The sequence below is a fragment of the Leptopilina boulardi genome, unplaced genomic scaffold, assembly GCF_019393585.1.
Source record: "Leptopilina boulardi isolate dan_hultmark-lab unplaced genomic scaffold, ZJU_Lbou_2.1 LbouV2_144, whole genome shotgun sequence".
NCBI classification, from domain to species: Eukaryota; Metazoa; Arthropoda; class Insecta; order Hymenoptera; family Figitidae; genus Leptopilina; species Leptopilina boulardi.
Window position 1 is genome coordinate 1,898,893 of NW_026137690.1, and position 26,417 is coordinate 1,925,309.

Consider the following 26,417-nt stretch of genomic DNA (forward strand, 5'->3'; position numbering starts at 1 on the left):
TAAAAATTATATTAAATTAATTAATGCTTAATAAAAATTAATTTTAATAAATATTGATACAAAATTCAAATTGAAAATATAATATTTACCTTCCCAGCCGTGCGTTGGAGAACGTAAATTATCGTAAATTTCATAATTTTCAATAATCAACCTACCCAACTCTGTGATTAACAGTTGTTTGTGTATATAGCCAACAAAAGGATTATAGCGTTGACGTTTAGCAATTTGACAGCACAAACACACATTCGTGACATAATTTTCCTCTTATTCACGTCTCAACACATTGTGATTACACATTACTTTTTTCTCTATTCTTTTTTTTCTTCCTAAACAATGCAACACAAAAAACAAAATCAATTTTACATCAATTTTTTCTCATAAAAAAAAAAAAAAAAATTTTTGTGAGGTTATATATAACGAATATAATTTTCTGTGCGGCAATGTCTACGCAAAATAAACAGTTTTCAACTTCCATTAATATTAATAATAATTTGTGACGAATTTATTTATTTTTTTCTTTCATTTCATTTTTACCGTGACGGAAATTTATTTATTTTTTTTTTTTTTTTCTATTTTAAAATCAACTTTTCTAGAAAAAAAAAAAATAATAATAATCAACAACGAAAATGATTGCACCTGAATATGGTTCGACAAATGCTGATTCAGTGAATGTTCATGTAACAGGAGAGAAAAATCCTCTAATTAAAAGGCGTAATCGTTTTTTGCAAATGTTTCGTAATTTTACAAGCAATGATAAAATTTCTAATCATGCAAGTGATGGATATGTCGAATTTAGTAGTTTGGGTACAGAAAGTACACGAACTTTGGGAACATTTGCTGGTGTTTTTAGTCCTGTCACACTTTCAATGTTCAGTGCCTTAATTTTTATTCGAATGGGTATGTGAAAAATTTTTATTTTTTCATTTGTTCTTAAAATTATTTTGCATTTATTTATTATTTAGAAAAAAGAAAAAATAATTACAAAACGAAAAAAAAAATTATAATTTTATATTTATTTTAATAATTATATTAATTAAAATAGTAAAGCAATAAAATTCATTCTAAATACTTTTTCCGCATAAAATAATAATAACAATATAATAATAATATAATAACAATGTAATAATAATAATAATAATATAAAAGTAATAACAATAATTACACTCGGATTATACGAATTTTTCGACTTTTTCCGACTTTTTTCAAAAGTACGAATTTTTTCGATTTATTTTATAATAAAATGCGACTTTTTGGAATTTTTTTTCATTTTTTTTTACAAATTTTTAAACAAAATACGTTTTTTTTTTTAGTATAAAATGCAGATTTTCTTCAAATCTTCTCTTTATTTCAATTATTTAACAAAATTTTTAACTAAAATTTTTCACTAAATTAATTATTTTTAATAATTTTCAATGAAATTCTTCACAAATTCAATTATCTTAAACTATTTTTCAAATTAAAATTTTTATGAAATTTAATAATTGTTTATAAGTTAAAAAAAAAAAAAATTAGGCAAATAAAATTACCGAAAAAAAATTTTTAATTCAAAATCACTTGAACATTTAATTATTTGCAAAAATTTCACGTATTTTTTAATGATTTTTATAATATTTTTCGAAAATTCAATTATTTGAAAGCATTTTTCAATTAAAAACTTTTGGAATTCAATTTTTTTTTTTGTAATTTCTAATAAATTTAGCAACAGAAATTACTAAAAATTGCTCTTTATTATAATTATTGTCTAAAATTTAACAAAATCTATTGAAATTCGATTCTTTTCGAAAAAATTCAAATTCCAAATCAATTAAAATTTAATTATTTTCTAAAATTTTCAACTCAAAATCAATTAACATTCAATTCTTTTCCAAATTTTTAATTCAAAATCAACTAAAATTCAATTATTTTGTAAAATTTCAATGCAAAATTAATTAAAATTTAATTATTTTCCAAAATTTCATTTGAAATGCAATTATTTTAAAAATTTTCAATTTAAAAGCTTCTGAATTTTAATTATTTCTAAAATTTTTCATCTAAAATTTTTTGTAATTTAATAATTTCAATTATAACTCTCCTATAATCTATTTATTTTACAAGATTTCATGAAATATTCCAAAAAAATTCAATTATTTTCAAACATTACAATTTAAAATCAAACTAAAATTCAATTATTTTCCAAAATTTGAAATCAAAATCAATTAAAATTCAACTATTTTCAAAATTTTCATTTCAAAATCAACTAAAATTAAATTAGTTTGAAAAATCAATTAAAATACAATTATTTTCAAAAAATTCAGTAACAATCAATTTTTTCAAAATTTTTAATTCAAAATCAATTAAAATTCAACTATTTTCAAAATTTTCATTTCAAAATCAATCATTAAATTAGTTTCCAAAATTTCCATTCAAACTCAACTAAAATTCAATTATTCTTAAAATTTTCAATTCAAAATCAACTAAAATTCAATTATTTTCTATAATTTCAATTCAAAATCAACTAATTCAATTATTTGCAAAAATTTCAATTCAAAATCCAGTAAAATTCAATTTTTCTAAAATTTTTAATTCAAAATCAACAAAAATTCAATTATTTTCCAAAATTTCAATTAAATATCAAATTATTTTTAAATATTTCAATTCAATGTCAACTAAAATTGAATTATTGTTTAATATTTCAATTTAAATTCCAGTAAAATTCAGTTTTTTTTCAAAATTTCAATTCAAAATCAATTAAAATTCAGTTATTTTCCAAAATTTCAATACAAAATCAACTAAAATTCAATTATTTTCCAAAACTTTAATTCAAAATCAACTTAACTTCAATTACTTTCCAATATTTGAATTGAGATTCAATTATTTTAAAAATTTTCAATTCAAAATCAACTTAAATTCAATTATTTTGTAAAATTTCCATTCAAAACCAATTAAAATTCAAAAATATCAATTCAAATCCACTAAAATTCAATTATTATCCAAAATTTCAATTCAAAATCCAGTAAAATTCAATTTTTTTCAAAATTTTTAATTCAAAATCAATTAAAAATTTAATTATTTTCAAAATTTTCAATTCAAAATCAATTAAAATTAAATTAGATTCCAAAATTTCAATACAAAATCAACTAAAATTGAATTATTTTTTAAAATTTCAATTGACATTCAAGTATTTTCAAAATTTTTAATTCAAATTAATAATCAACTAAAATTCAATTATTTTTCAACATTTCAATAGAAAACTAATTTTTTTCCAAAATTTCAATTCAAAATCAATTATTTAAAAAATTTTACAATTCAAAATCAACTAAAATTGGTTATTTTTTAATATATAAATTCAAAATCAACTAAAATTCAATTATTTTCTGAAATTTCGATTAAGATTAAATTATTTCCAAAAATTTAAATTTAATATCAACTAATATTTTATTATTTTCCAAAATTCCAATTTAAAATCAACTAAAATTTAATTTTTTTTCCAAAATTTCAATTCAAAATCAACTAAAATTCATTTATTTTCTAAAATTTCAATTCATAACCAATTATAATTCAATTATTTTCCAAAACTTAATTTGAAATTCAATTATTTTTAAAATTTGTAGTTAAATTCACCAAAAAATTGAATTCTCTAACATTTTTTATAGAAATTAGTAAATAATTTATTTAAAAAATTCAATTATTTTTCAAAATTTTAATTATAATTGGTCAAAATGTTCTTCTTAACGAAAAATCTCAATTATAAACAGGCAAAACTTCAATTATTTTAAATATTTTCAACAGAAATCACAAAAATTCAAATTATTTAAAAAAATATATTATAATTTGTCGAAAACTTATTTTTTTCTTTGAAATCAAAATTGAATATCAGACAAATTAAATTATCTAAAAGAATTATAAAAATATTAAAATCTATTGTAAATCAATCATTGTATATATATTATCTAAAATTATTTAAAAAAATTATTTTTAACTCTGTAATATTTAATTATTGTCTAAAATTGAAGAAAATCTTTTTAAATTCAATTTTTTTCTAAAAATTTCTACTATTACTCTTTTAAAATTCAATTAATTTTAAGAATTTTTATAATAATCTTAAAAAATTCAATTATCTGAAAAAATTTTGTAATAAAATGTTTTTTAAATTCCATTTTTCGTATTTGAAACTATGTTTTGCTTAAAAAGGTTTCAAATTAAAGTATTTTTATCTGCAATTTCTAATAAATTTTTTTTTGTAAAATCATCAAAAATTAAAAATCACTTGCAATTCAATTAATTTGAAAAATCAAAATTGTAAATCTTTGAAAATTCAACCTACATTTTAAAAAATATTATCTAAAATTATTTGATAAAATTAATTTTAGTTCTGTAAAATTTTAATTATTGTCTGAAAATTAACAATAATCTTTTGAAATTTCAATTATTTCTCAAAATTTCAACTTTAACTCTTCCAAAATTATTATTATTTAAAAAAAAAATTTTATTTAAAAATCTGTAAAACTTGATTAAGTATTGTTTGAAATTTTTTTCGACCATCAAAAACTAAAAATTATGACAAAATTTTTAATTCAAATAAATTGTTTAAATCAGACTTGGAAAAAATTATAAAAATGTAACTTTAAGAATTTTTTTTTTTTAGAAATTTGTCCTATACTTAAATAAAATTTTGAAAATTTGTCTTTTAGTTCGATTATGAAATAGAAATAAATTTTCTTAATAATATTCATTAGAGAATTATTCTCATTACAGAATTAATCAAATGAATTTAATTATTTAAAGTAAAATATTTCATTAACCAATTAAATTTTGTTAAAATAAAAAAAAATCGACTTTTTCGACATTTTTTTTGGGAATATAAATCGACTTTTTTTGCTTTAAAGTCGATCTGAGGCTTGAATAATTATAAACTAAATAATTAAAATTTGTTACTCTTATTGTCAATATTTAAAACTAGTGTTTTTTTCAAATTATTAAAAAAAAAAAATTTTTTTTAACTTTAAAACAAAATTTAGAATAAATTTTTGAAATTTTTAGGAACAAAATTTATAAAGTTTAATTATATATATATATATAGTAGTAAAATAACAATTTTTCCATATATAATAATAATAATTTTCCCAATAAGAGATATGCTTTAATCTTTCAAAGTATGATTGATAAATTGTATGAATCATGCAAGATCACGTTGCAAATGTTTTTGTTAGAAGTATAATTTTTATATTTCCATGTGTGTTTCTCTAATAAGAAATTAATATATTATTTATTTTTGAAAAAAAAAAAAAAATTTTATTCCCATCATTAAAAATTTAATTGTTTAATATTATAATTATTATTGATGAAAATAGCAGTTTTCTATAAAAAAAAAGAGAGATAAAAATTTAACATTTTTCAGTAAATTTTAAAATCATATTTTTTTAAATTTAAATTTAAACCAAAAAATTTTTTTAATAATTTTTCTTTGTACGCTTATTTTTAATTTGAATGCGACAAAAAAATTATAATTTTTATGTAGCGGAAATTATTTAAATAAATAAATATAATATTAATTAATTAATCAATTAATTGTAATGAAAAATAGATTACAATAGATACCTTTTTTCAAAAAATAATTGAATTTTTGTAGAATATTATATAAAAAAAAAAATCATTGAAAATTAATTTAAATGGAAAAAAATTATAGTTAAAATAATAGTAATTAAATTACTATTATTTATTTTATTTATTTATTTTATTAGTAATTAAATTGGAAATTTATTTTATTTCAGGATATATTGTGGGAAATGCAGGACTACTAGTAACTCTCCTTCAATTTATAATAGCTTATGGAATTTTAGTATTTACTGTCTCATCAGTTTGTGCAATTTCAACAAATGGCGCTGTCGAAGGAGGCGGAGCTTACTGTATCCTTAAAAAAAAAATTAAAAATTCTTCGAAATACAAAAAAAAAAATATTTATATTTACAAAGAAAGAAAATTTAAAAATTAAAATAAATTTTTTAATTTAAATTAAAATAAATAAATTTTCAAAGTAGCAATTAGCGTTCAAAAAAAAATATGTTTCCTTTTTTTTTGAATATTATTTTAAAATTAAATTTTATTTAATTAATTATTAAAAAATAAAAAAAAAAATTGTCTTTAACCAAAAAAAAAAAAAATAGTTATGATAAGTAGAACATTGGGGCCAGAATTTGGCGGTTCAATTGGAACACTTTTTTTCATGGCAAATATTGTATCGAGTGCATTATGTATATCAGGATGTGCTGAAGGTCTTGTGGAAAATTTTGGACCTTCCGGTTATCTTGTTGGTAGCGCTGGACTTATTCCCGATGGTAGATGGTGGCGATTTTTGTATTGTACAATATTAAATACCTCAAGTTTATTGGTGTGTCTAATTGGAGCCGCAATGTTTGCAAAGACAAGTGTCGCAATTTTAGCCACCGTTTGCATTTGTCTTGGAAGTGTTGTCATTAGTTTTCTCGTTAAGGGGCCAATGGAGGTAAAAAAAAAAAAAAAAGAAATATAATTTTTCCATAAAATTATTACAAGTAAAATAATTAATTAGAATATTTTATTTCAATTATTTTTTATTAGAATAACTAATTTTTTTAAAATGAATTTTCATTTTTTGAAATTTGCATTTCACGAAATTTCTTCTAATACGAATTTTTACTTAAAACAAAATTTTTAGCTAACCGAATTTTTATTTTTTTTTTTTTTGCAAGAATTTCTTTTTTTATACAAATTTTTTTATTTAGTAGAATTCTAATTATTTAATTTAAATTATTATTTAGAATAACTAAATAATTAAAAATAATTAAAATAATTATATGTTATTTTGAAATTGCTTCTTTGTTAAAAAAAAAAAAATAAATACAGGTATTAATACCGGAGGCAAATAAATTGGTACGAAATGAAACGACAATCGTCAATGGAAGCTACACGGGTTTACTGTCCTCGACTTTGATGGATAATTTGTACGCAAATTATAGCGCCGATTATTCAAGTGGCGGTGTAATGTCCGATTTTGCAAGTGTATTTGGTGTTCTTTTCAGTGGAGTTACGGGAATTATGGCTGGTGCCAATATGAGTGGTCAGTTTATTTAATGAGAAAATTTTTTTCTTATTTTTTTTTTATTATAATTATAAAATTAACAATTATTTCATTGTTATAATTTTAAAATTAAAATTGTTTTTTTTTTCAATATAATTATAAAATTAAAATTATTTTTTTATTATAATTATAAAATTAAAATTATTTCATTATTATAATTTTAAAATTAAAATTATTTTGTTATTATAAAATTAAAATTATTTTTTTAATAATAATTATAAAATTAAAATGAATTTAATTTTGCTATTTATTATTTTAAGGTGAACTGAAAAATCCAGGTCACAATATTCCAAAAGGAACATTATCTGCAGTTTGTTTTACATTTGTCTGTTATATTTTACTATCCGTACTGACGGCAGCCACAACAAGTCGTTTTTTGTTGCAAAACAATTTTCTCTACATGATGCCAATTAATATATGGCCACCTTTTGTTGCTGTTGGAATTCTAACAGCGACATTTAGCGCGGCTCTTAGTAATCTCATTGGTTCAAGTCGAGTTCTCGAGGCTCTTGCAAAAGACAATATTTTTGGTGAGTTCCTCTAATTTTTCTTCTATTTTATCAACAAAGGTGGTGAATTCTATTTTTTCAAAATAAATAAATAAATGAAAATTATGAAATTATAAAAATTTGAAAATATTTATTTTCTAGGATCTGGCCTAAATTATGTTACAAAAGGTACATGGCGAGGAAATCCACTCGCTGCTGTTTTAACATCATGGACATTGGTTCAAACAATTTTATTAATTGGCTCATTAAACGTTATCGCACAAATTAATTCCGTTCTATTTTTACTGAGCTACTTGGCCACAAATTTGGCCTGTCTTGGTCTAGAGCTCGCAAGTGCACCTAATTTTCGGTAATTATTATCAATTTTCATTCTTTTTCATTTCTTAATTTTTATTTTCCATTTATTCTATTTATTAATTCTTATTTTCTATTTATACTATTTAATAATTCTTATTTTCTATTTATTCTATTTATAATTTCTTTAAAAAAAATTTTTTGTCACGTATTTAAAATAATTAATTTCAAATTATTTCCATTTTTTGGAAATAATTTTAAACCCAGTAAATTTCTAATGTATCAATATTCGTTCGATAAATATAAACTAAATAATCGTCGGGCTAAAAATACACGCTTCACATGGGGAAATTTTATTTGAAAAAAGGAGAAAAATAGGTTAAAATCTAAATGTATATTTTCCTTAATCAAAAAATGGTTTAAATAATTTTTCGATTTTATCAAACCGAAAACCATCTTGAAAATATAAAAAACTTGATTTTATTCATATTTTTCAAAGAAATGGAAATTTTTAATTTATTGAAATCAAAATTTTATTAAATTAAATTTTTAAAAAAAAAATTTATTTTCTGAAAAAAATTTTCATTTTTCCTACTTTAGGCCTCGGATTGACTTTAGAAAGAGAAAGAAGTCGTTTTAGTCGATTTTAATTACAATAAATATCGAAAAATTCGATATTTTTTATTTTTTAATAAATTTTATTAATAACTATTTCATTAATATTAACATTAATTATTAGTAATTAAATAAATTTTTTTCTAATTCTATAATAAGAATGTTTCACAGGAAAATTTACATCAACTTTTTTTTAACCTTCAGAATTAAACTAATTGACAAATTTTCAAGATTTCAATTCAGTAGGACAAAAATTTGAAAAATAGTAAATTTCAAGTTAAAAGAAGAAAAAATTCCAAGTCATTGGACAAATTATTCGAATTCAAAATTTTTGGCAAATGTTTTAAATAATTAAATTTTTCAAAGAACTTGATTAAAATATAATTGAAAAAAAATTAATTCAATTGAAATTGTTGTAAATTTGAATTGCTAAAAATTATTGACAAAATATTAAACAGTAATTGAATTTTAAAGAAATTTAAAAAAATTTGAATTTTTGAAAAATTGAATTAAAATCAAATAATTAATTTAGCGAAGAATTTTTGATACAAATTTTGAAATTAATCAAATTTGAAAGAAATATATTTAAGTTTTTCAGAAATAATTAAAATTTCTTGAGATATAAAAAAAAAGAATTTTGGTAAATTTCAATTGAGGAAGATTTTTTACAAAATTCAGAAGATAATTGAATTAAAAAAAAAATTTTAATTGAAAAATGTGTTAATTAATCGAATTTTTGAAGACTGATTAAAGTTATCAGAAATAATTAATTCAACAAAGAATAAAAGTTAAAAATTTGAAAAATTATTAAATGTTAAAATAGTTGCAGTTACAATTGTTGAAAACAATTAAATTTCAAGAGATTTTTAATAAAAAAAAATATTCTCTAAGAATATAATAAAGAAAATTTATTTGGAAAAAACTTTCAAAATTTTAATAAAATAGGACAAATTTCTAAAAATACATTTTTACTTTCAATTTTTTAATTTTTTAAAATCTAATTTAAGCAATTTAAAATTTTGGCATACTTTTTAGTTTTAATTGTCAAAAAAATGGTCGGACAATAAAGTTTTACAGTTTTTTAAATTATTTTCTTTTTTTTAATAATCGAAGTGCAGATTTTAAATTTGAAATAAATTTTCTGCAAATTTAAATGGCTGTAGGATTTTTTTTTTAATTTCTAACAATTCAATTTAAGAGTTTTTGTTTGAAACTTTTTTTAAATAATTGAATTTTTATTGAAATTTAAAAATTATTAAAAAATAATTCAAATTTTGAAGAGTTTTGTTTGTTTTGTTAAATTACAAACATTAATTAAATTTTACAAAATTGAAATTTCGAAGAATATTATGAAAATCATTAAAAGTAATTGAATTTCGAAAGAGTTATATAGTTGAAATTTTTTTTTCCGAAAGTTTTAGATAGAAAATTTATAGAAAAAAATTAAATTTTAGAAGGTTTTAATTTGAAATTTTGAAAATAAATTTAATTTTAGTTGATTTTAAATTGAAAATTTTTAAAATAATTGAATTTTAGTTGAATTTGAATTAAAATTTTGGAAAATAATTGAATTTTAATTGATTTTGAATTGAAATTTTGAAAATTAATTTAATTTTACAACATTTTTGAATTTAAATTTTTAAAATAATTGAATTTTAGTTGATTTTGAATTTAAATTTTGGAAAATAATTAAATTTTAATTGATTTCGTATTGAAATTTTGGAATCTAATTTAATTTTATTAGATTTTGAATTGAAAATATTTAAAATAATTGCATTTGAAATGAAATTTTGATTTGAATTGAAATGTTTGGGAAATTAATTTAATTTTACTTGATTTTCGAATTTAAATTTTTAAAATAATTGAATTTCAGTTGATTTTGAATTGAAAATGTTAAAAAAAAATTAATTTTGAATTAAAATTATAGAAAGTAATTGAATATTAGTTTGATTTTAAAAAGAAAATTTTTAAAATAATTGCATTTTAAATGAAATTTTGGAAAATAATTGAATTTTAATTGATTTTGCATTTAAATTTTGGAAAAATTGAATTTTTAGTTGATTTTGAATTGACAATTTGGAAAATAATCGAATTTTACTTGAAATTTTTAAAAATAATTGATTTTGAATTAAAATTTTTTAAAAATTTGAATTTCAGTAGATTTTGAATTGAAATTTTTTTAAATAATTGCATTTTAAATGAAATTTTGGAAAATAATAGAGTTTTAATTGGTTATGAATTGAAATTTAAGAAAATAAATGAATTTTAGTCTGATTTTGAATTGAAAATTTTTAAAATAATTGAATTTTATTTGAAATTTTTGAAAATAATTAAATTTTAATTGATTTTTAATTGAAATATTTCGAAAATAATTGTATTTCAAAAGATTGTCTTAAATTTCAAACAATAATTAGAATAAGACATTTTTTTTAGTAATTTCTGTTGATAAAGAAGTTATTAGAAATCACATTAAAAAAAAAAAAATTGAATTCCAAAAGTTTTTAACCAAAAAATGCTTTCAAATAATTGAATTTTCAAAGAATTATTATAAAAATTATTAAAAAATAATTGAAATTTTTGCAAATAATTAAATTTCAAGTGATTTTGAATTAAAAAATTTTTTTCGGTAATTTTATTTGCCTAATTTTTTTTTTTTTTTTTTTAACTTATAAACAATTATTAAATTTTATACAAATTTTAATTTAAAAAATAGTTTAAGATAATTGAATTTGTGAAGAATTTCATTAAAATTATTGAAAATAATTATTTTAGTTCAAAATTTTGTTAAATAATTGAAATAAAGAAGATTTGCATTAGATACTAAAAAGACGTATTTTATTGAAAAAATTTTCAAAATAAATTTTGAAAAAAAGTCGATAAATGTCGTATAATCCGAAGCTTGTAATTTTTTTTTTTTTTTTTTTTTTTTTTTTTTTTGTTCAAATTTTTATTTTTATTAAATATCCCATTATTCGTGTTTCAATATAAAATAGGGAAAATAATTTGAAAAAAGGGGGGAAATATTAATAAAAGAAAAAAAAAGGACAATAAAAGAGGAATTTTTTAAAATAGAGGAAAAATAGGTGGAATAAGGTAAAACACTGTGAAGCCTGAAAATATTTTGTAGACAAATTAAAAAAAAAATAATACAAAAAAAAAAATTTAATTTACAGCCCTACTTTTAATTTCTTCACATGGCACACGGCAACAATTGGCCTATTTGGAACATTAATAATGATGTTCACCATAAACAGTATTTATGCATCGAGTAGCATTATCATTTGTCTTGTATTGGTGATTGTTTTACATTTATTTTCACCAAGTAAAAATGCCGCATGGGGTAGTATATCGCAAGCATTAATATTTCATCAGGTACGAAAATATCTTCTAATGTTGGATTCACGTAAAGATCATGTAAAATTTTGGCGTCCACAAATTCTACTTATGGTATCGTCGCCACGTTCATCATGTCCACTCATTGATTTTGTCAATGATTTAAAAAAAGGTGGCCTCTATGTGATTGGTCATGTGAAAATTGGCGAATTTGCCGCACAAAATCAAGATCCAACAATTGATGACTATCCAAATTGGTTAAGTCTCATTGATCATTTAAAAGTAAAGGCATTCGTTGAGATGACAGTGACAAAAACAGTACGCGAGGGACTTCATCATCTTTGTCGTATCTCAGGAATGGGAGCAATGAAACCAAATACAATTGTTTTGGGATTTTATGATGATCATGCGCCACAAGATTTTTTTAAAACCTCACAATATTCAACGACAAATTTTGAAACTGGCACTTATGCAAATGGTTCTGTATTTCCATTAAGACAAAGTGGCGCTGATAAATCAATGGACATTGAACAATATGTGGGAATGTGTTCGGATGTTTTGAAAATGAAAAAAAATTTATGTCTCTGCAGGAATTTTCATAGTCTGGATAAATTGCAATTTGTCAAGTAAGTGTCTTTTTTTTTTCTTTTTTCTTTCTCAGACATAAAGAATATAAAAATCTAGTAAATAAAAATACAATAAATTAAAATTAAAGAAAATAAAACACAGTAAATAAAAAAAGCAAAAATAAAGAAAATTAAAGTATAAAAAATAAAATACAGTAAGTAAAAATTAAAAAAGCAAAAATAAAGAAAATAAAAATATAATTATTAAAAATTATTATTATTATATTATATAATAATAAAATGCTTGGTCTGTTCTGCTGTCATAACTTGAAGTTGGCCTTTTCTGATTTCACGTGTTTTTTTGAATAGTAATCTAATGACGTGTCAAATTTTGACAATTCTTTTTCTCATTTTGGCTAAAGTTGTATAATTGTGTTTCCAAATTTCGGAATAAGTTTCTTTAAAATTCCAAATTCGAAAATTCAATTCACGAAGTTGAAGTACACAACGTTTATCAACGAAATTTTTTTTAAACTTGTATATTCATTCAAAAATTGTATACAAATAGAAAAAAATTTATGATGAGAAAAAACATGCGCCAGGAAATTTCGTACAAGATAGTAATTTGAAAAAAATTAATTTTTAAAAATTAATTTTTAAGGTACCAGGGGCCAACGAATATCTATTAAATATTAATTATAAAAACACAGGCCTCGAATCAACTTAAAGACACAAAAAAAGTCGATTTAGTCGATTTATATTCCAAAAAAAAGTGGAATTGTTTTTTATTTTAACAAAAATATTTTACAGATTTTTAAATAATAATCCTTTTCGAAGGGTTAAAGTTGAAATTTTTAGAAATAATTAAATTTCAAAAGATATTGTTAATTTTCAAAAACAATTATTAAATTTTACAGAACTAAAAATAATTTATCAAACAATTTTTTGGAAAACATTTTTTAAATTTAATTGAATTTTCAAAGATTTAAAATTGAGATTTTTGAAATTAATTGAAACTTTAAGTGATTTTTAATTAAAATTTTACATGCTTTCACTAAAAATTTATTAGAAAATGCGGACAAAATACAATAATTTTGAAAATCATTTTTAATTGAAAAATGGTTTCAGATAGTTGAATTTTCAAAGAATATTATTAAAATAGTTAAAAATAATTGAATTTCCTTAGAGCTATAATTGAAATTATTAAATTTCAAAAAAACATTTTTCGATGGAAAATTTTAGAAATAATTAAATTTTAGATGGTTTTAAATTCAAATTATTGAAAATTCAATTAATTTTGAATTCAAATTTTTGAGAACAATGAAATTTTATTTGATTTTAAATTTGGAAAATAATTGAATTTCATTTCATTTTGAATTGAAAATTTTGGGAAATAATTGAATTTTAATTAATTTTGAATTGACAATTTTAAAAATAATCGAAATTTTAGTTGAAATTTTTCAAAATAATTAAATTTTAATTGATTTTGTATTGAAATTAAAAAAAAAATGAATTTTAGTGGATTTTGAATTGAAAATTTTGAATTTTAATTGATTTTGAATCGAAATTTTACAAAATAATTGAATTTTAGTGGATTTGAATTGATATTTTTGAATTTTAATTGGTTTTGAATGGAAATTTTACAAAATAATTGAATTTTAGTTGATTTTGTATTGAAATTTTTGAAAATACATTAATTTTAATTGATTTTAAATTGAAATTATTGAAAATAATTAAATTTCAGTTGAAATTTTGGAAAATAATTGAATTTTAGTTGATTTGGAATTGAAAAATTTGAAAAAAAAATTAATTTTGAATTGAAATTATGGAAAATAATTGAATTTTAGTTGATTTTGAATTAAAATTTTGGAAAATTATTAAATTTTAATTGATTTTGCATTGAAATTTTGGAATCTAATTTAATTTTAATTGATTTTGATTTGAAAATTTTTAAAATAATTGCATTTTAAATGAAATTTTGAAAATAATTTAATTTTAGTTGATTTTGAATTAAAAATTTTGAAAAAATTGAATTTTACTTGATTTTGAATTGAAATTTTGGAAAATAATTGTAATGTAATTGATTTTGAATTGAAGTTTTGAAAAATAATTGAATTTTAATTGATTTTGAATTGAAATTTTGGAAAAATTGAATTTTTAGTTGATTTTGAATTGAAATTTTACAAAGAATTGAATTTTAGTTGGTTTTAAATTGAAATTTTTTTTAAATAATTGCATTTTAAATGAAATTTTGGAAAATAATTAAATTTTAATTAATTTTGCATTTAAATTTTGGAAAAATTGAATTTTAAGTGATTTTGAATTGAAATTTTTGAATTTTAATTGGTTTTGAATGGAAATTTTACAAAATAATTTAATTTTAGTTGAATTTAAATTAAAAATTTTTAAAGATAATTTAATTTTAATTAATTTTGAATTAAAAATTTTGGAAAAATTGAATATTAATTGATTTTGAATTAAAATTTTTTAAAAATTTGAATTTCAGTGGATTTTGAATTGAAATTTTTTTAAATAATTGCATTTTAAATGAAATTTTGGAAAATAATTGAATTTTAATTCGTTTTGAATTGAAATTTTACAAAATAATTGAATTTTAATTGGTTTTGAATTGAAATTTTACAAAATAATTGAATTTTAGTGGATTTTGAATTGAAAATTTTTAATTTTAATTGATTTTGAATCGAAATTTTACAAAATAATTGAATTTTATTGCATTTTAAATTGAAAACTTGGTAAATAATTAAATTTGAAATTGAAAATTTTTTATAATTATTGGATTTTTAATTGATTTTGAATTAAAATTTCGGGTAATAATTGAATTTTAGTTTATTTTGAATTGAAATTTTTAAAAAATAATTCAATTTTATTGTGATATTTTTTTTTAAATTATAAACAATTGTTAAATTTCATAAAAATTTTAATTGAAAAAATAATTTTGATTTAATTGAATTTGTGATGTATTTCATTAAAATTATTAAAAATAATTAATTTAGTTAAGAATCATTTTAGTTCAAAAATTTGTTAAATAATTGAATTGAAGAAGATCTGAAGAAGATCTACATTTTACACTAAAAAAAAATGTATTTTATTTACATTTTCTTTTCAAATGTAAAAAAAATGTCGCATTTTATTAAAATAAATCGATAAAAGTCGTATTTTTGAAAAAAGTCGGAAAATGTATAATCCGAGGCCTGTAAAGATATAATTTTCATTATTATCATTTAATATATAATAATATTCTTATAAATTAAATTATTATTGATAATATTAATCTTTAATTTCTTTATAACAAACAATTAAATACTCAATTTGGGGCGCCTTTAATTTTGCTAATAAAGAAAATAAAAATCTAGTAAATAAAAATACAATAAATAAAAATCAAAATTAAAGAAAATAAAAGTAGAGAAAATAAAACACAGTAATTAAAAAAAAGCATAAATAAATAAAATTAAAGTATAAAAAATAAAATACAGTAAGTAAAAATAAAAAAAGCAAAAATAAAGAAAATAAAAATATAATTGTTGTCGCCGTAAGAAACAACTAATAATATTATTTTTGTGAGTTGGTTACTCAACTGAGAACAAACTCTACTTTATTTATTTAACAAGCAAAGTACAAAAACTTGGAGATAATCAATCCTTCCAAAGCTTCACTGAGTCTTTTTGGAAGACAATTTACTAACCGTGCTATCACTTTGAGTAGCGACTAATTAATCTGACCACACCTGCTTATGCATTAGTTTTAAAGGACTGTGCAATAGTCCCCACTCTTTACAATACACACTCATACTTCATACTGTCGACACCTCCCCCCTTTAAACTATCGATGATTTTCAAATTAACATTTATTTAAAAATTCGATGCAGGTTTCCTTCTAGGAGGTTTCGAATGTAATTCAAAATTTAATCCTGGTAGATTTTTCTCAGTAGCTACAAACTGCGTTGGACCTGTATTGTTAAAACTACGATTTGTATAACAGTTCCCAATACAATATCTTATTAAATTTAAAATACACTGTATAATTCCCGTTTTAAACATTATATAGAAGATTATAATTACAATACTTGCATATCCTATGTACTCTAAATACGTCAAAGACTTTTCTGTCCAACTCTTAAATCTTTCATGTGTCTTTAATTTATCTAGCATCGCTTCGGTATCTTCCATACTAATTTTCGCTTCTTTTATTCTATCTAAATTAAGAAATCTTGGTAATTTTGGTAATTTATCATTAATTAATTTTAAATCGTCTTTCTCAAAATCTAATTCTATTGTGATTTTATCCTCAAAGTATCTACTTATATTTTTCATCGGTTTATTAAGATCTAGCTTTATTTCATTCGTATATAGCTTACATCTATTCCCTGTTATTAGATAAGTACCCAATTTTTTACCATTATAATTATTATTTTCGCATACTATATCTATAACTGTTTCTTTTACAAATATACATATATAACCTGTTTCTGTTTTCATAAATGTTTCATCGCTGAGTAGTAATGGAGATTTTAGACAATTTCTGTTAGACATTTTTATTAAATCCGCGTCACAATTTTCTGTTTGATATATTAAATAATTCGGTTGATTTCTCTTACAAATTTTATAGTCTTCTATATTACTACATTTTTCTAAATCTGTCTTGTCAATCGGTACGTATTCAGTTTTCGTTTGCAAAATATATTCGTGGTTTGGTAAAAACACCATAGCTTGACCATTAATTATTCGTTCTGGAATTGGTAAACTTCTTACTATTGTCATTTCTTTTTCATCTAAAATCGGAATTTTAATTATGTATACTAAGTGATGATTTTTTATAATTGTAGTAATTTCACTAATGTCTATAATATGTTGATAGTTTCTTTCATCGCTTTCGATGTGATATTTAGTCCTAAATTCCTTTTCAAATCCATCAATTGTTTCATGCAACATTCTAGGCGTTAAAATTTGGGGGTTTATAATTCCATGCTTCCCTAAATTAATTGAACTTATTGCTAAATCTATGTCGTCGTTCATTTCTTCTATTAACGTTTCAGCTATTAATAATTTTTGTTGAATAAACAAACTCTTTTTGTTATTATTTATTTCTGCTTTCATTTGGTTTAGTATATCGTAGTATGCTACAAGTTTATTTTCTAAGAACTTATAATCTTGAGATGATGAATCTAAGATCATTTTTATTACTTTAGTATTGTTTTTAATTGCTTCATTTAAGACCTTATTATCATTATATAATTGATCGAATTCTTTATTAATTATATTTAAATCTGAATCGCTTAATGTGCCAAATAATATTTTTGATGCGTCTCCTATTACATTTAAAAGTCCTCTTTTAACTCTTTGTTTACCCATTATGTTATACAATAGTGATTCCTTTTTTCTTAAACGACTAAATCTAGAAGAGATAGTTTTAATTTCGTAATTTTCTTGACATTTAGTCATGCAAAGATGACTAACCTGCGTTAACACTTTTTGAATAACAACTATTCTATCTTCGGTTCTTGTAATGTTTATCATAATCATCAATTTCCATTCCTCTGAATATAAATACACTTTTCCTATTTCTTCTTTATATATATTGCCTTTTAATTCCGTTATATTATAATCAGTTTCTGCTACAACCAGCCCGAGGCTCATTATCAAAATCTTCATCAAGATCGCCATTATTGTCGTCATCCAAATCGTCTTCTTCACTATCTAAAACAAAATATTTCTTAATATCTTCCCTATGAACCTTTCGATTATTTTCTATTGTATATGTATTTCCAATTTTATGTAAAACTATAAATGGTCCTAACCACAAAGGGTCTCCCTTTTTTCTCATATGATTTCTTATCAATATTTGCTCCCCAACTGAAATTGTCTTTTTATCAGTCAGTATTTGTTTTCTTTGAGATTCATTGATTTTTCTTCTTGCAACATGTAATTTGTTTTCGTGTTCTAATTGTTTTAATTCGTTTTTCTTTACGAGATTTGTTATTTTGTTTAATGTTTCAAATGCTTCTCTTGCTTTTCTGCCATTTTGTAGTTCAAATGGAGAAAATCCTGTAATCCTATTTATTGTCATATTGTATGTTAACATTGCTTTAGGTAACTCTTTATCCCATTCATCTTTTTGCGCATAAATACTTAAATATTCATTAATCTTCTTGTGTGATCTTTCATTCTTTCCATTACTTTGTGGGTGATAAACTGAAGTCTTTACATGTTTTATTTTTAATTCGGTCATTAGATCTGAAAATTCGTTATTAATAAATTCTTTCCCATTGTCTGTTAGTATTTCTAAAGGTTTACCGTTCGTTTTTAAATATCCTTTCCACATAGCATCTATGACTAAAGTTGCTGATTTGTCCTTCAATGATTCTAAATGCACATATCTAGTTAAAAAATCTTGAATCACCAAAATATATTTATTTCCGCTGGTAGTTTCATTTAATGGTCCCACTATATCTATTGATATTTTATCATTTGGTCCTTCTGGTATGTCTGATTCTTCATAATATTCTTGTTTTCTTTCATTTTGTTTAAATCGTTGACATAAATCACATGTTTTGATGAAGTCTTCAACATCTTTTGTAATGTTGGGCCAGTTTGTCATATTTCTTATCTTTTGTACTGTAATATCTTTAGAATAGTGTCCTCCTAATATTCCTTCATGTGCTTCTGCTATAATTTTTCTTCTATTCGTTTCAATGTGTTTCTTTATTAAATATATTTCCTTGTCACCTCCTTTCCATATTTTAAAAAGAATCCTCGATATTTTCCTTTCATCTATATCCTCGTAAATAATTCTTAATCTTTCTTCTTTAGTTTCTTTTTCTAAAAATTCTGATAATTGATCATCTGTCACCTGAGGACTAATTTTTATTTTGTCATTTTCTTCTGTTTCTTCGTTAGTGATCCAAATTTCTTTTATCCTTGTCGGTCCAAATTCTCGTTTTATAATTAACTGTCCTGTTTGTTCTATTTTGTTTCTTTTTAATCGTATTTTATTCGCGTCATCATTATCTATTTGAGGTATATCTCTGATCCATTGTACTTCTGTTTCCTCGTTAAAATCTCTTACTACTTTGTATATAGCTCTTTCTTTAGGTATTGTTTTTCTTCCATAAACTAATATTTTCCAAATATAATTTGTGTCTCTTATAGGTTTAAGTATATCTCTCAAGTTACTTATCGGTTCCAAAAGAGAATAATTTGCATACCCTTGCCTTTTTTCTTTAGTACCTGTAATCAATTTTATAGTTTTTATTACCTTGAATTCGTCTTTAATTATTGATTGATCACTTTCTTCTGTCTGTGAATCTATTTCCATATTTTCGTATTTATTTTCGTCATCAATGATTGAGTTGTCGTCTTCTGTTTGCGTATCTACTTCCATGTTCTCATTTTCCTCGTTTACACCTGTAGTACGCGCGTTCTGCTGTTGTAACGTATCATATGTACCGTCTGTTGTCATCTGAACCCTTGGAATGCGCGATAAGGCGTCAGCGTTTGTGTTGGCAATTCCTTTTTTGTAAATAATTTCATAATCGTATTCTTCTAATTTTAGTCTCCATCTCATTAATCTGCTTGTCGGATCTTTTACATTAAATAACCAAACTAAGGGTTTGTGATCTGTTACAATTTTAAATCTTCGTCCAAAAAGATGGTGTCTAAAATGTTTAACTGCCCATACTATTGCTAATAATTCTTTTTCAGTAGTCGTGTAATTTATTTCTGCCTTATTTAAAGTTCTTGAAGCAAATGCTATTGGTTTATCTTCTCCGATGTGTCCTTGTGATAAAATTGCTCCTAATCCTTCATTTGATGCATCAGTTGTTAGAACAAAAACTTGATTCCAATTTGGAAATTGTAGTATCGGTGCTGTTATTAATTTATCTCTTAATTCGGAAAACGCGTTTTCTTCTTTCTGTGTCCACTCAAATGTAGTTTCCTTTCGTAGTAATTTAGTTAGTGGATTTGCTATTTTAGAGAAGTTTTTTATGAACTTCCTGTAATAACCAATAAGTCCTAAGAATTGCTTAATCTGTTTTTGAGTTTTTGGTCTTGGATAATTTTTTACTTTGTCAATTCTATCTGGGTTTGGCTTTATACCTTCTTTTGTAATAACATGCCCTAAATATTCCAGTTCTGGACGCAGATATTCGCATTTATCTGGCTGTAATTTGAGTCCAACTTGTCGTAGTCTTATAAATAAATTCTTCAAATTTTTATTATGTTCTTCCAACGTTCTTCCGTAAACAATAATATCGTCTATATATGCAAAACATCCATTACCTATTAGTCCTTTTAATCCATTATTTATCATTCTTTGAAATGTTGGAGGGGCATTTTTTAAACCAAAAGGCATTCTATTATATTCATAATGACCTTCGTTTGTGCTAAAAGCTGTTTTTTCTTTGTCCTTGGGATTCATTCCTATTTGATGAAATCCGGAAGCAAGATCAAAACAAGAAAAGAATTTAGAATTTCCTAACTGCTGAATTATCTCATCAATACACGGTAAAGGATATTTGTCTAAAATGGTTTTTTCATTTAGTTTTCGATAATCTATAACAATTCGCCATTTTAATTTGCCTGAAGCGTCTTTCTTTTTTGGGACTATCCATAACGGTGAATTGAAAGGAGACATACTTTCTCGAAGTATATTTTTCTTTAACATTTCTTTAATTTGTTGGTAAACTTCTTCTTGTAACATAGGTGGATATCTATATTGTTTTGTATTTACAGGTTGATCGTCTGTTGTTCTAATTGTATGCTCAGTTAATTTAGTTAAAGGTAAAGGATCGTTTCCTAATGGGAAAATGTCGTGAAATTCTGTTATGATTCTTAGTAAGTCTTCTTTTCCTTCTTTGATATGGTCTAGTCGTGTTTTAGATAATAATTCTTTAATTCTTTCATTATTGCTGAATTGGTACATTTTTTCGTCAGTCAGTTTTTTTATAGAATCTATCCATAAGTCTTCATAAGCATCATACATACTTTCAATTTTTGCTGTATTAGGTGGTAAAATTGGATTTCCTTGATAATCATATTTTGTGACTGCTGAATATCCTCCTTCAAAGTTAATAAAACAGATTTTATCTTTCTTATCTGCACTAGGTTGTGGATGAAGTATTTTAGGTCCTAAGTTTAAAATACCTTTTTCTAAGTCAATTTTAAAATTTTGATCGTAAAGTAAATTCATTCCAATTAAACCATTTTCTCTAAATGCATTTTCATCTTTCGTAACTTGAAAAACTGATTCTTTACCATAAAGTTTTAAACAAATAGAATATTCAAATGTTACGGGATTGTTTCCTATTGTTAAAACGTTATGAGGTGCGTATTTTTTAAAGTTTTTTCCTTCTAACATACTGTTTTTTATGATTGATATATTCGATCCTGTATCAACTACAAATTTTCCCGATTTTAATTTATCAAATTTTAAAGCCACAATAGGTGTGTCGTGTCTTCTTCGTTCTCTCGGGATCGGTGGAAGGTTGTGCTTAGCGGGTTCTCCGATAAAGAAAATTCTTCGTTTAGCTGCACTCGGTCTGGTGGTTTGCTGTTGATCGATCGTGACTGAAAATTTTGAGTTTTCTCTTGACGTGGTGGTAAACCTCTCAATTTTCCTCTACAGACATCTTCTGTATGTCCTACATTTTTGCAATGGTTGCATTTTTCTATATTTGTCTGTTTACTAAATCTTGGTTTTGGAACTGGGTTCTCATTTCTTGGGTTTCTTGTAAAATTTTCTATTCTTCTTTTATCTTTTATATTCACGTTAATTTCTGAGGCAATATTAAAACATTCATTCAGAGTTTTCGGTTTCTGAGGACGGATTCTAATTTCAAATTCTTCACGTATATTTCTTAAGAATGTGCTGACGCTTGCACTTGTTTCTATTTCCTGTCTTACGAAAGTTTCTTCAGGTGTTATATTCATACTATCTATAGACTGCCTGATTTTATCCTGACACTGCATAAATCTTGAGGTGAATGACTCTAAACCTTCATTTTTGCCCATTATACATGAATCGCGAGCCCTTTGAAGTGATTCTAAACTATCCTTTTCTCCAAATAAAATTCGTAATCTTTCAAAAAAATCAGCAAATGTTTTAACTGCATCGGCTCTAATTGTGTTTGCCGCTTTTCCTACTAATTTTTGTGCAATTATTGCATGAAGTAATGTTAGTCTTTCATTTCTTTTTGTTTTCTTTTTGGACAATCTTATTAAATGAATGAAGTTTTCTAAACCGCTCCCGTTAAATTCTGGTATTAATTTTATACTTTTTCCAAAATCATATTCTGTAACTTCTTCTAATTCTTCATGATCGCTGTTTAATTCATTCTCATTTAAGGGTAAACCTAACTCTCTTCTAACTGGTTGTTCCATAGCTAACAATCTTGTTTCAAATCTTTCCAATTTTGCAAGAATTGTTTGAAAAAGGTCATTTGAACTTGTTGATGTTTCTGGCATGATTTTTAGAATATTGTCTAATTTAAGTCTGTCAGTCAGTGATATTGAAGGGGATGAACTGTCTGTGTCTATAGTTTCGTTTTCCCTACTTTCTCTAAATGAATTTAAATCCAGTTTGATTTAATAAATTTCCTATATCGTTTCGTACAATTTTATTTTATAACCGTTCGCGTTTTCTAATTTAAAATTTCATTTCTTGCAATCCTGCTACAAGGAGTACACAAGAATATGAAATTTGTTTTTTTTTTGTTTATTGACGATGGAAATACTGATAAAATCACGGAGTATACCAACGCTTTAAAACAAACTTAGCCACACCCTATGAAGGTCGCCGTTCAACGTACGTAAAGTGGACTTATACTCTTGTTCTAAAGATTCGTAGTTTTGTTTTATATACCTTACTTCAATGTTGCTTTTGAATGTTGGTCTGGATCGTAGTACTGGAAAATCTCGAATTCTGTTTCGTATACTTGGATAACTCTCTGGATACCTCTCTGTAGACCTGGATATCTGTATCGCTGCTTGGCTAACACTCTGGATAACACTTCGTAGATATGGATATCTGGATCGCTGCTTGGTTAACACTCTGGATAACACTTCGTAGAACTGGATAACTCTCTGGATACGTCTTTGTAGATCTGGATAACTCTCTGGATATCTCTTTTGTTGATTCTCTCGTTCACTTTGAATTATCACTTTGTTTATCTGGAACTAGTTCTTGGTTCTGGATATTTAAAACTTGGATGAACTTCCAAATAATTTTAAATATTTCACCGCTGCCACCAATTATGTTGTCGCCGTAAGAAACAACTAATAATATTATTTTTGTGAGTTGGTTACTCAACTGAGAACAAACTCTACTTTATTTATTTAACAAGCAAAGTACAAAAACTTGGAGATAATCAATCCTTCCAAAGCTTCACTGAGTCTTTTTGGAAGACAATTTACTAACCGTGCTATCACTTTGAGTAGCGACTAATTAATCTGACCACACCTGCTTATGCATTAGTTTTAAAGGACTGTGCAATAGTCCCCACTCTTTACAATACACACTCATACTTCATACTGTCGACATAATTATTAAAAATAAAGAAAATAAAAATAGCAACTCATTGTCCTAACAATATTTCAGGAATTCCAATTTCAAGTACATTGACGTGTGGCCAGTGAATTTTTTCCAACCAACCGATCAAGATCCATTTGATACGACTTCTCTTTTTATGTTACAATTGGCGTGCATTATAAATATGGTGCCAGTTTGGAAGAATTTACATTTGCGTGTCTTCCATTGTGAGATTTCGGATAATCTCAATGTTGCTGAATCGACGAGTTCAATTGAAGAGGCACCAAAATGTTCCAATGAATTGAAATTGAAAAAATTATTAAACATGCTACGAATATCGGCATCAATCACAAAAATACCAAATTGGGCGGCACAAGTCGGTGGATTGAAGGGACGACCTTTAGTTGGTTCCAAGCAAGATGCTGAATCAAGTCTTTTTGAATCTTCCGATTCTGCTGACGTTGTTCCAAGTAATGTTTCACGAGCTTATATTTTAAAGTGAGTATTAATTTAATTTCAAAAAATTTCTCCGTTTCGGAAAAAGTAAAAATTTTTTTAAATTTTAATTTAAAAATTTGAAAATTCATCTAAAATATAAATTATTTCTAATAAAATTCAAAAATTAAAATTCTAGTAAATAATTTTTATTATGGGAAAAATTGAAAAGCGTCATTTAGAGGATAATTTTTTATTAATATATAATAAAAAAATTTGATTTTATTAAATTAATTTGACAAAATTTTTTTTTTTTTTTTTTACAGTTGCAATCAATTAATTCAACAACATTGCTCGCAAACGGCTGCAATTTTTATGTATTTACCTGCGCCACCAATTTCAAATACATGGGGTGGTAAAAATGTCGTTCAACAACAATATTTACAACTTCTCACTGAATTGACCGCCGATTTACCGCCAACGATATTAGTGCATGGTGTCAGTGCCGTCACATCAACGACATTGTAACGTTACTTTATTTTTCGATTATTCAAAAATCGATTTTAGAACTTACAATTGAATATACTATATATTTCTCTATTATTTTTATTTTTTATTAATTTTTATAATTATTGCAAAATAGTGTCAATTTTACTGTTTTTTGTAAATAATTTTTGTGATATGAAAAATCTTTCGATATTAATTATAGGACTTTATAAATTGTCCATAGGAATTTTGAAAGTGATTTCTTTTATATTTTTTAATTGTTTTCTTAATAATAATCAATTTTTTTTTTTATTTTCCTTTATTTTACTATTATTATTATTATTATTTTTATTTTATCTATAGTTATTAAACAAATAGTTATTTTTTATCAATATTAATTCTAAATGAGAAAATTATCCAAAAAGAGATCAATATAACAATAGAGAGAAACAAATATAATGTAAGAAATCGAAATAATTGTAAAAAAAAAAAAAAAAAACCTATTATAATAGAAAAAATCAATTTGGAGAGATTTTTAAAGAGAAGAAATAATTTTTATACGCCGAATAAAATAGATATAATAAATATATATATATTTAATTTTATTTAAAAAAAAAAAGATGGAAGAAAAAACATTCGTTAAATTTTATCGTGAATGTGAAAAATGTATTATTATTATTATTATATATATATATTGTGTATCTGTCTTTTTTATTGCGTCATATGTATGGAAAATTCTTATTGGTGGCAATAATTGCATTTTTATATGTCAGACTGAGAAAATATATTTCTAAGAATTTTCAAATATATTAATAAACTATTTACATATATATATATATTTAACATTTTTGATTAACTTTTCTTTTTTCTAGAAAATTTAACAAAAATTTTTTTTTTTACTATTACAATTTATATGAAATTATATAATTTATTATTCTTTATTTATTTTATTTATTTATAATTACACAAAAAATTGTGTAAATAATATTTTTCCAAATTAAGAATAATTTTAAAATTGTGTAAAAAAAATTTTTTTTTTTTTCCTCTCAATATCAAAAATATATTTTAGTTTAAAATTTTTTTTTTTTTTAAAAATAATGATTTCAAAAATTCGATTTTGAATCCAAAATGAAAATTAAATTAATTAATTATCTATGATATATACATACATATATATATATATATATATATTTTTTTTTTTGAAAACTTTAGCGAAATTTTTTTTGGTACTTTTTTTATAAGGAAAATTTGAATTGGGGAAAAAAGTACAAAAAAAAAAATTCGATTCATTTTTTTTTTGAAATATATAGATGTAAAATACATTCATAGATATTTAATAATAATTTATTGAAAATAATGATAATAATAATAAATATTATATTGATGATAATAATAATAATAGATTATGAATATTTTATTTAAAAAATAATTACAATAATGATATAAATATAATAAAATTATTATTATTATTATTATTATTATTATATACTTAAGTATATTAAGGAAATTAGTATATTTTTTATTAGGAAGCAATATAAT

General features: G+C 22.4%; 1 protein-coding gene across 1 annotated transcript; it reads left to right on the plus strand.

The window, feature by feature from the left end:
* Nucleotides 1-210: 210 nt before the first annotated feature.
* On the plus strand, nt 211-25,725 carry LOC127291584 (solute carrier family 12 member 9). The gene is made up of 10 exons (XM_051320780.1): nt 211-285; nt 594-897; nt 5,751-5,885; nt 6,144-6,481; nt 6,862-7,075; nt 7,357-7,626; nt 7,747-7,954; nt 11,688-12,473; nt 24,027-24,455; nt 24,719-25,725. The coding sequence occupies exons 2-10, from the start codon at nt 627-629 to the stop codon at nt 24,918-24,920; spliced, it is 2,853 nt and encodes a 950-aa protein (XP_051176737.1). The 5' UTR covers nt 211-285; nt 594-626; the 3' UTR covers nt 24,921-25,725.
* Nucleotides 25,726-26,417: the final 692 nt, after the last annotated feature.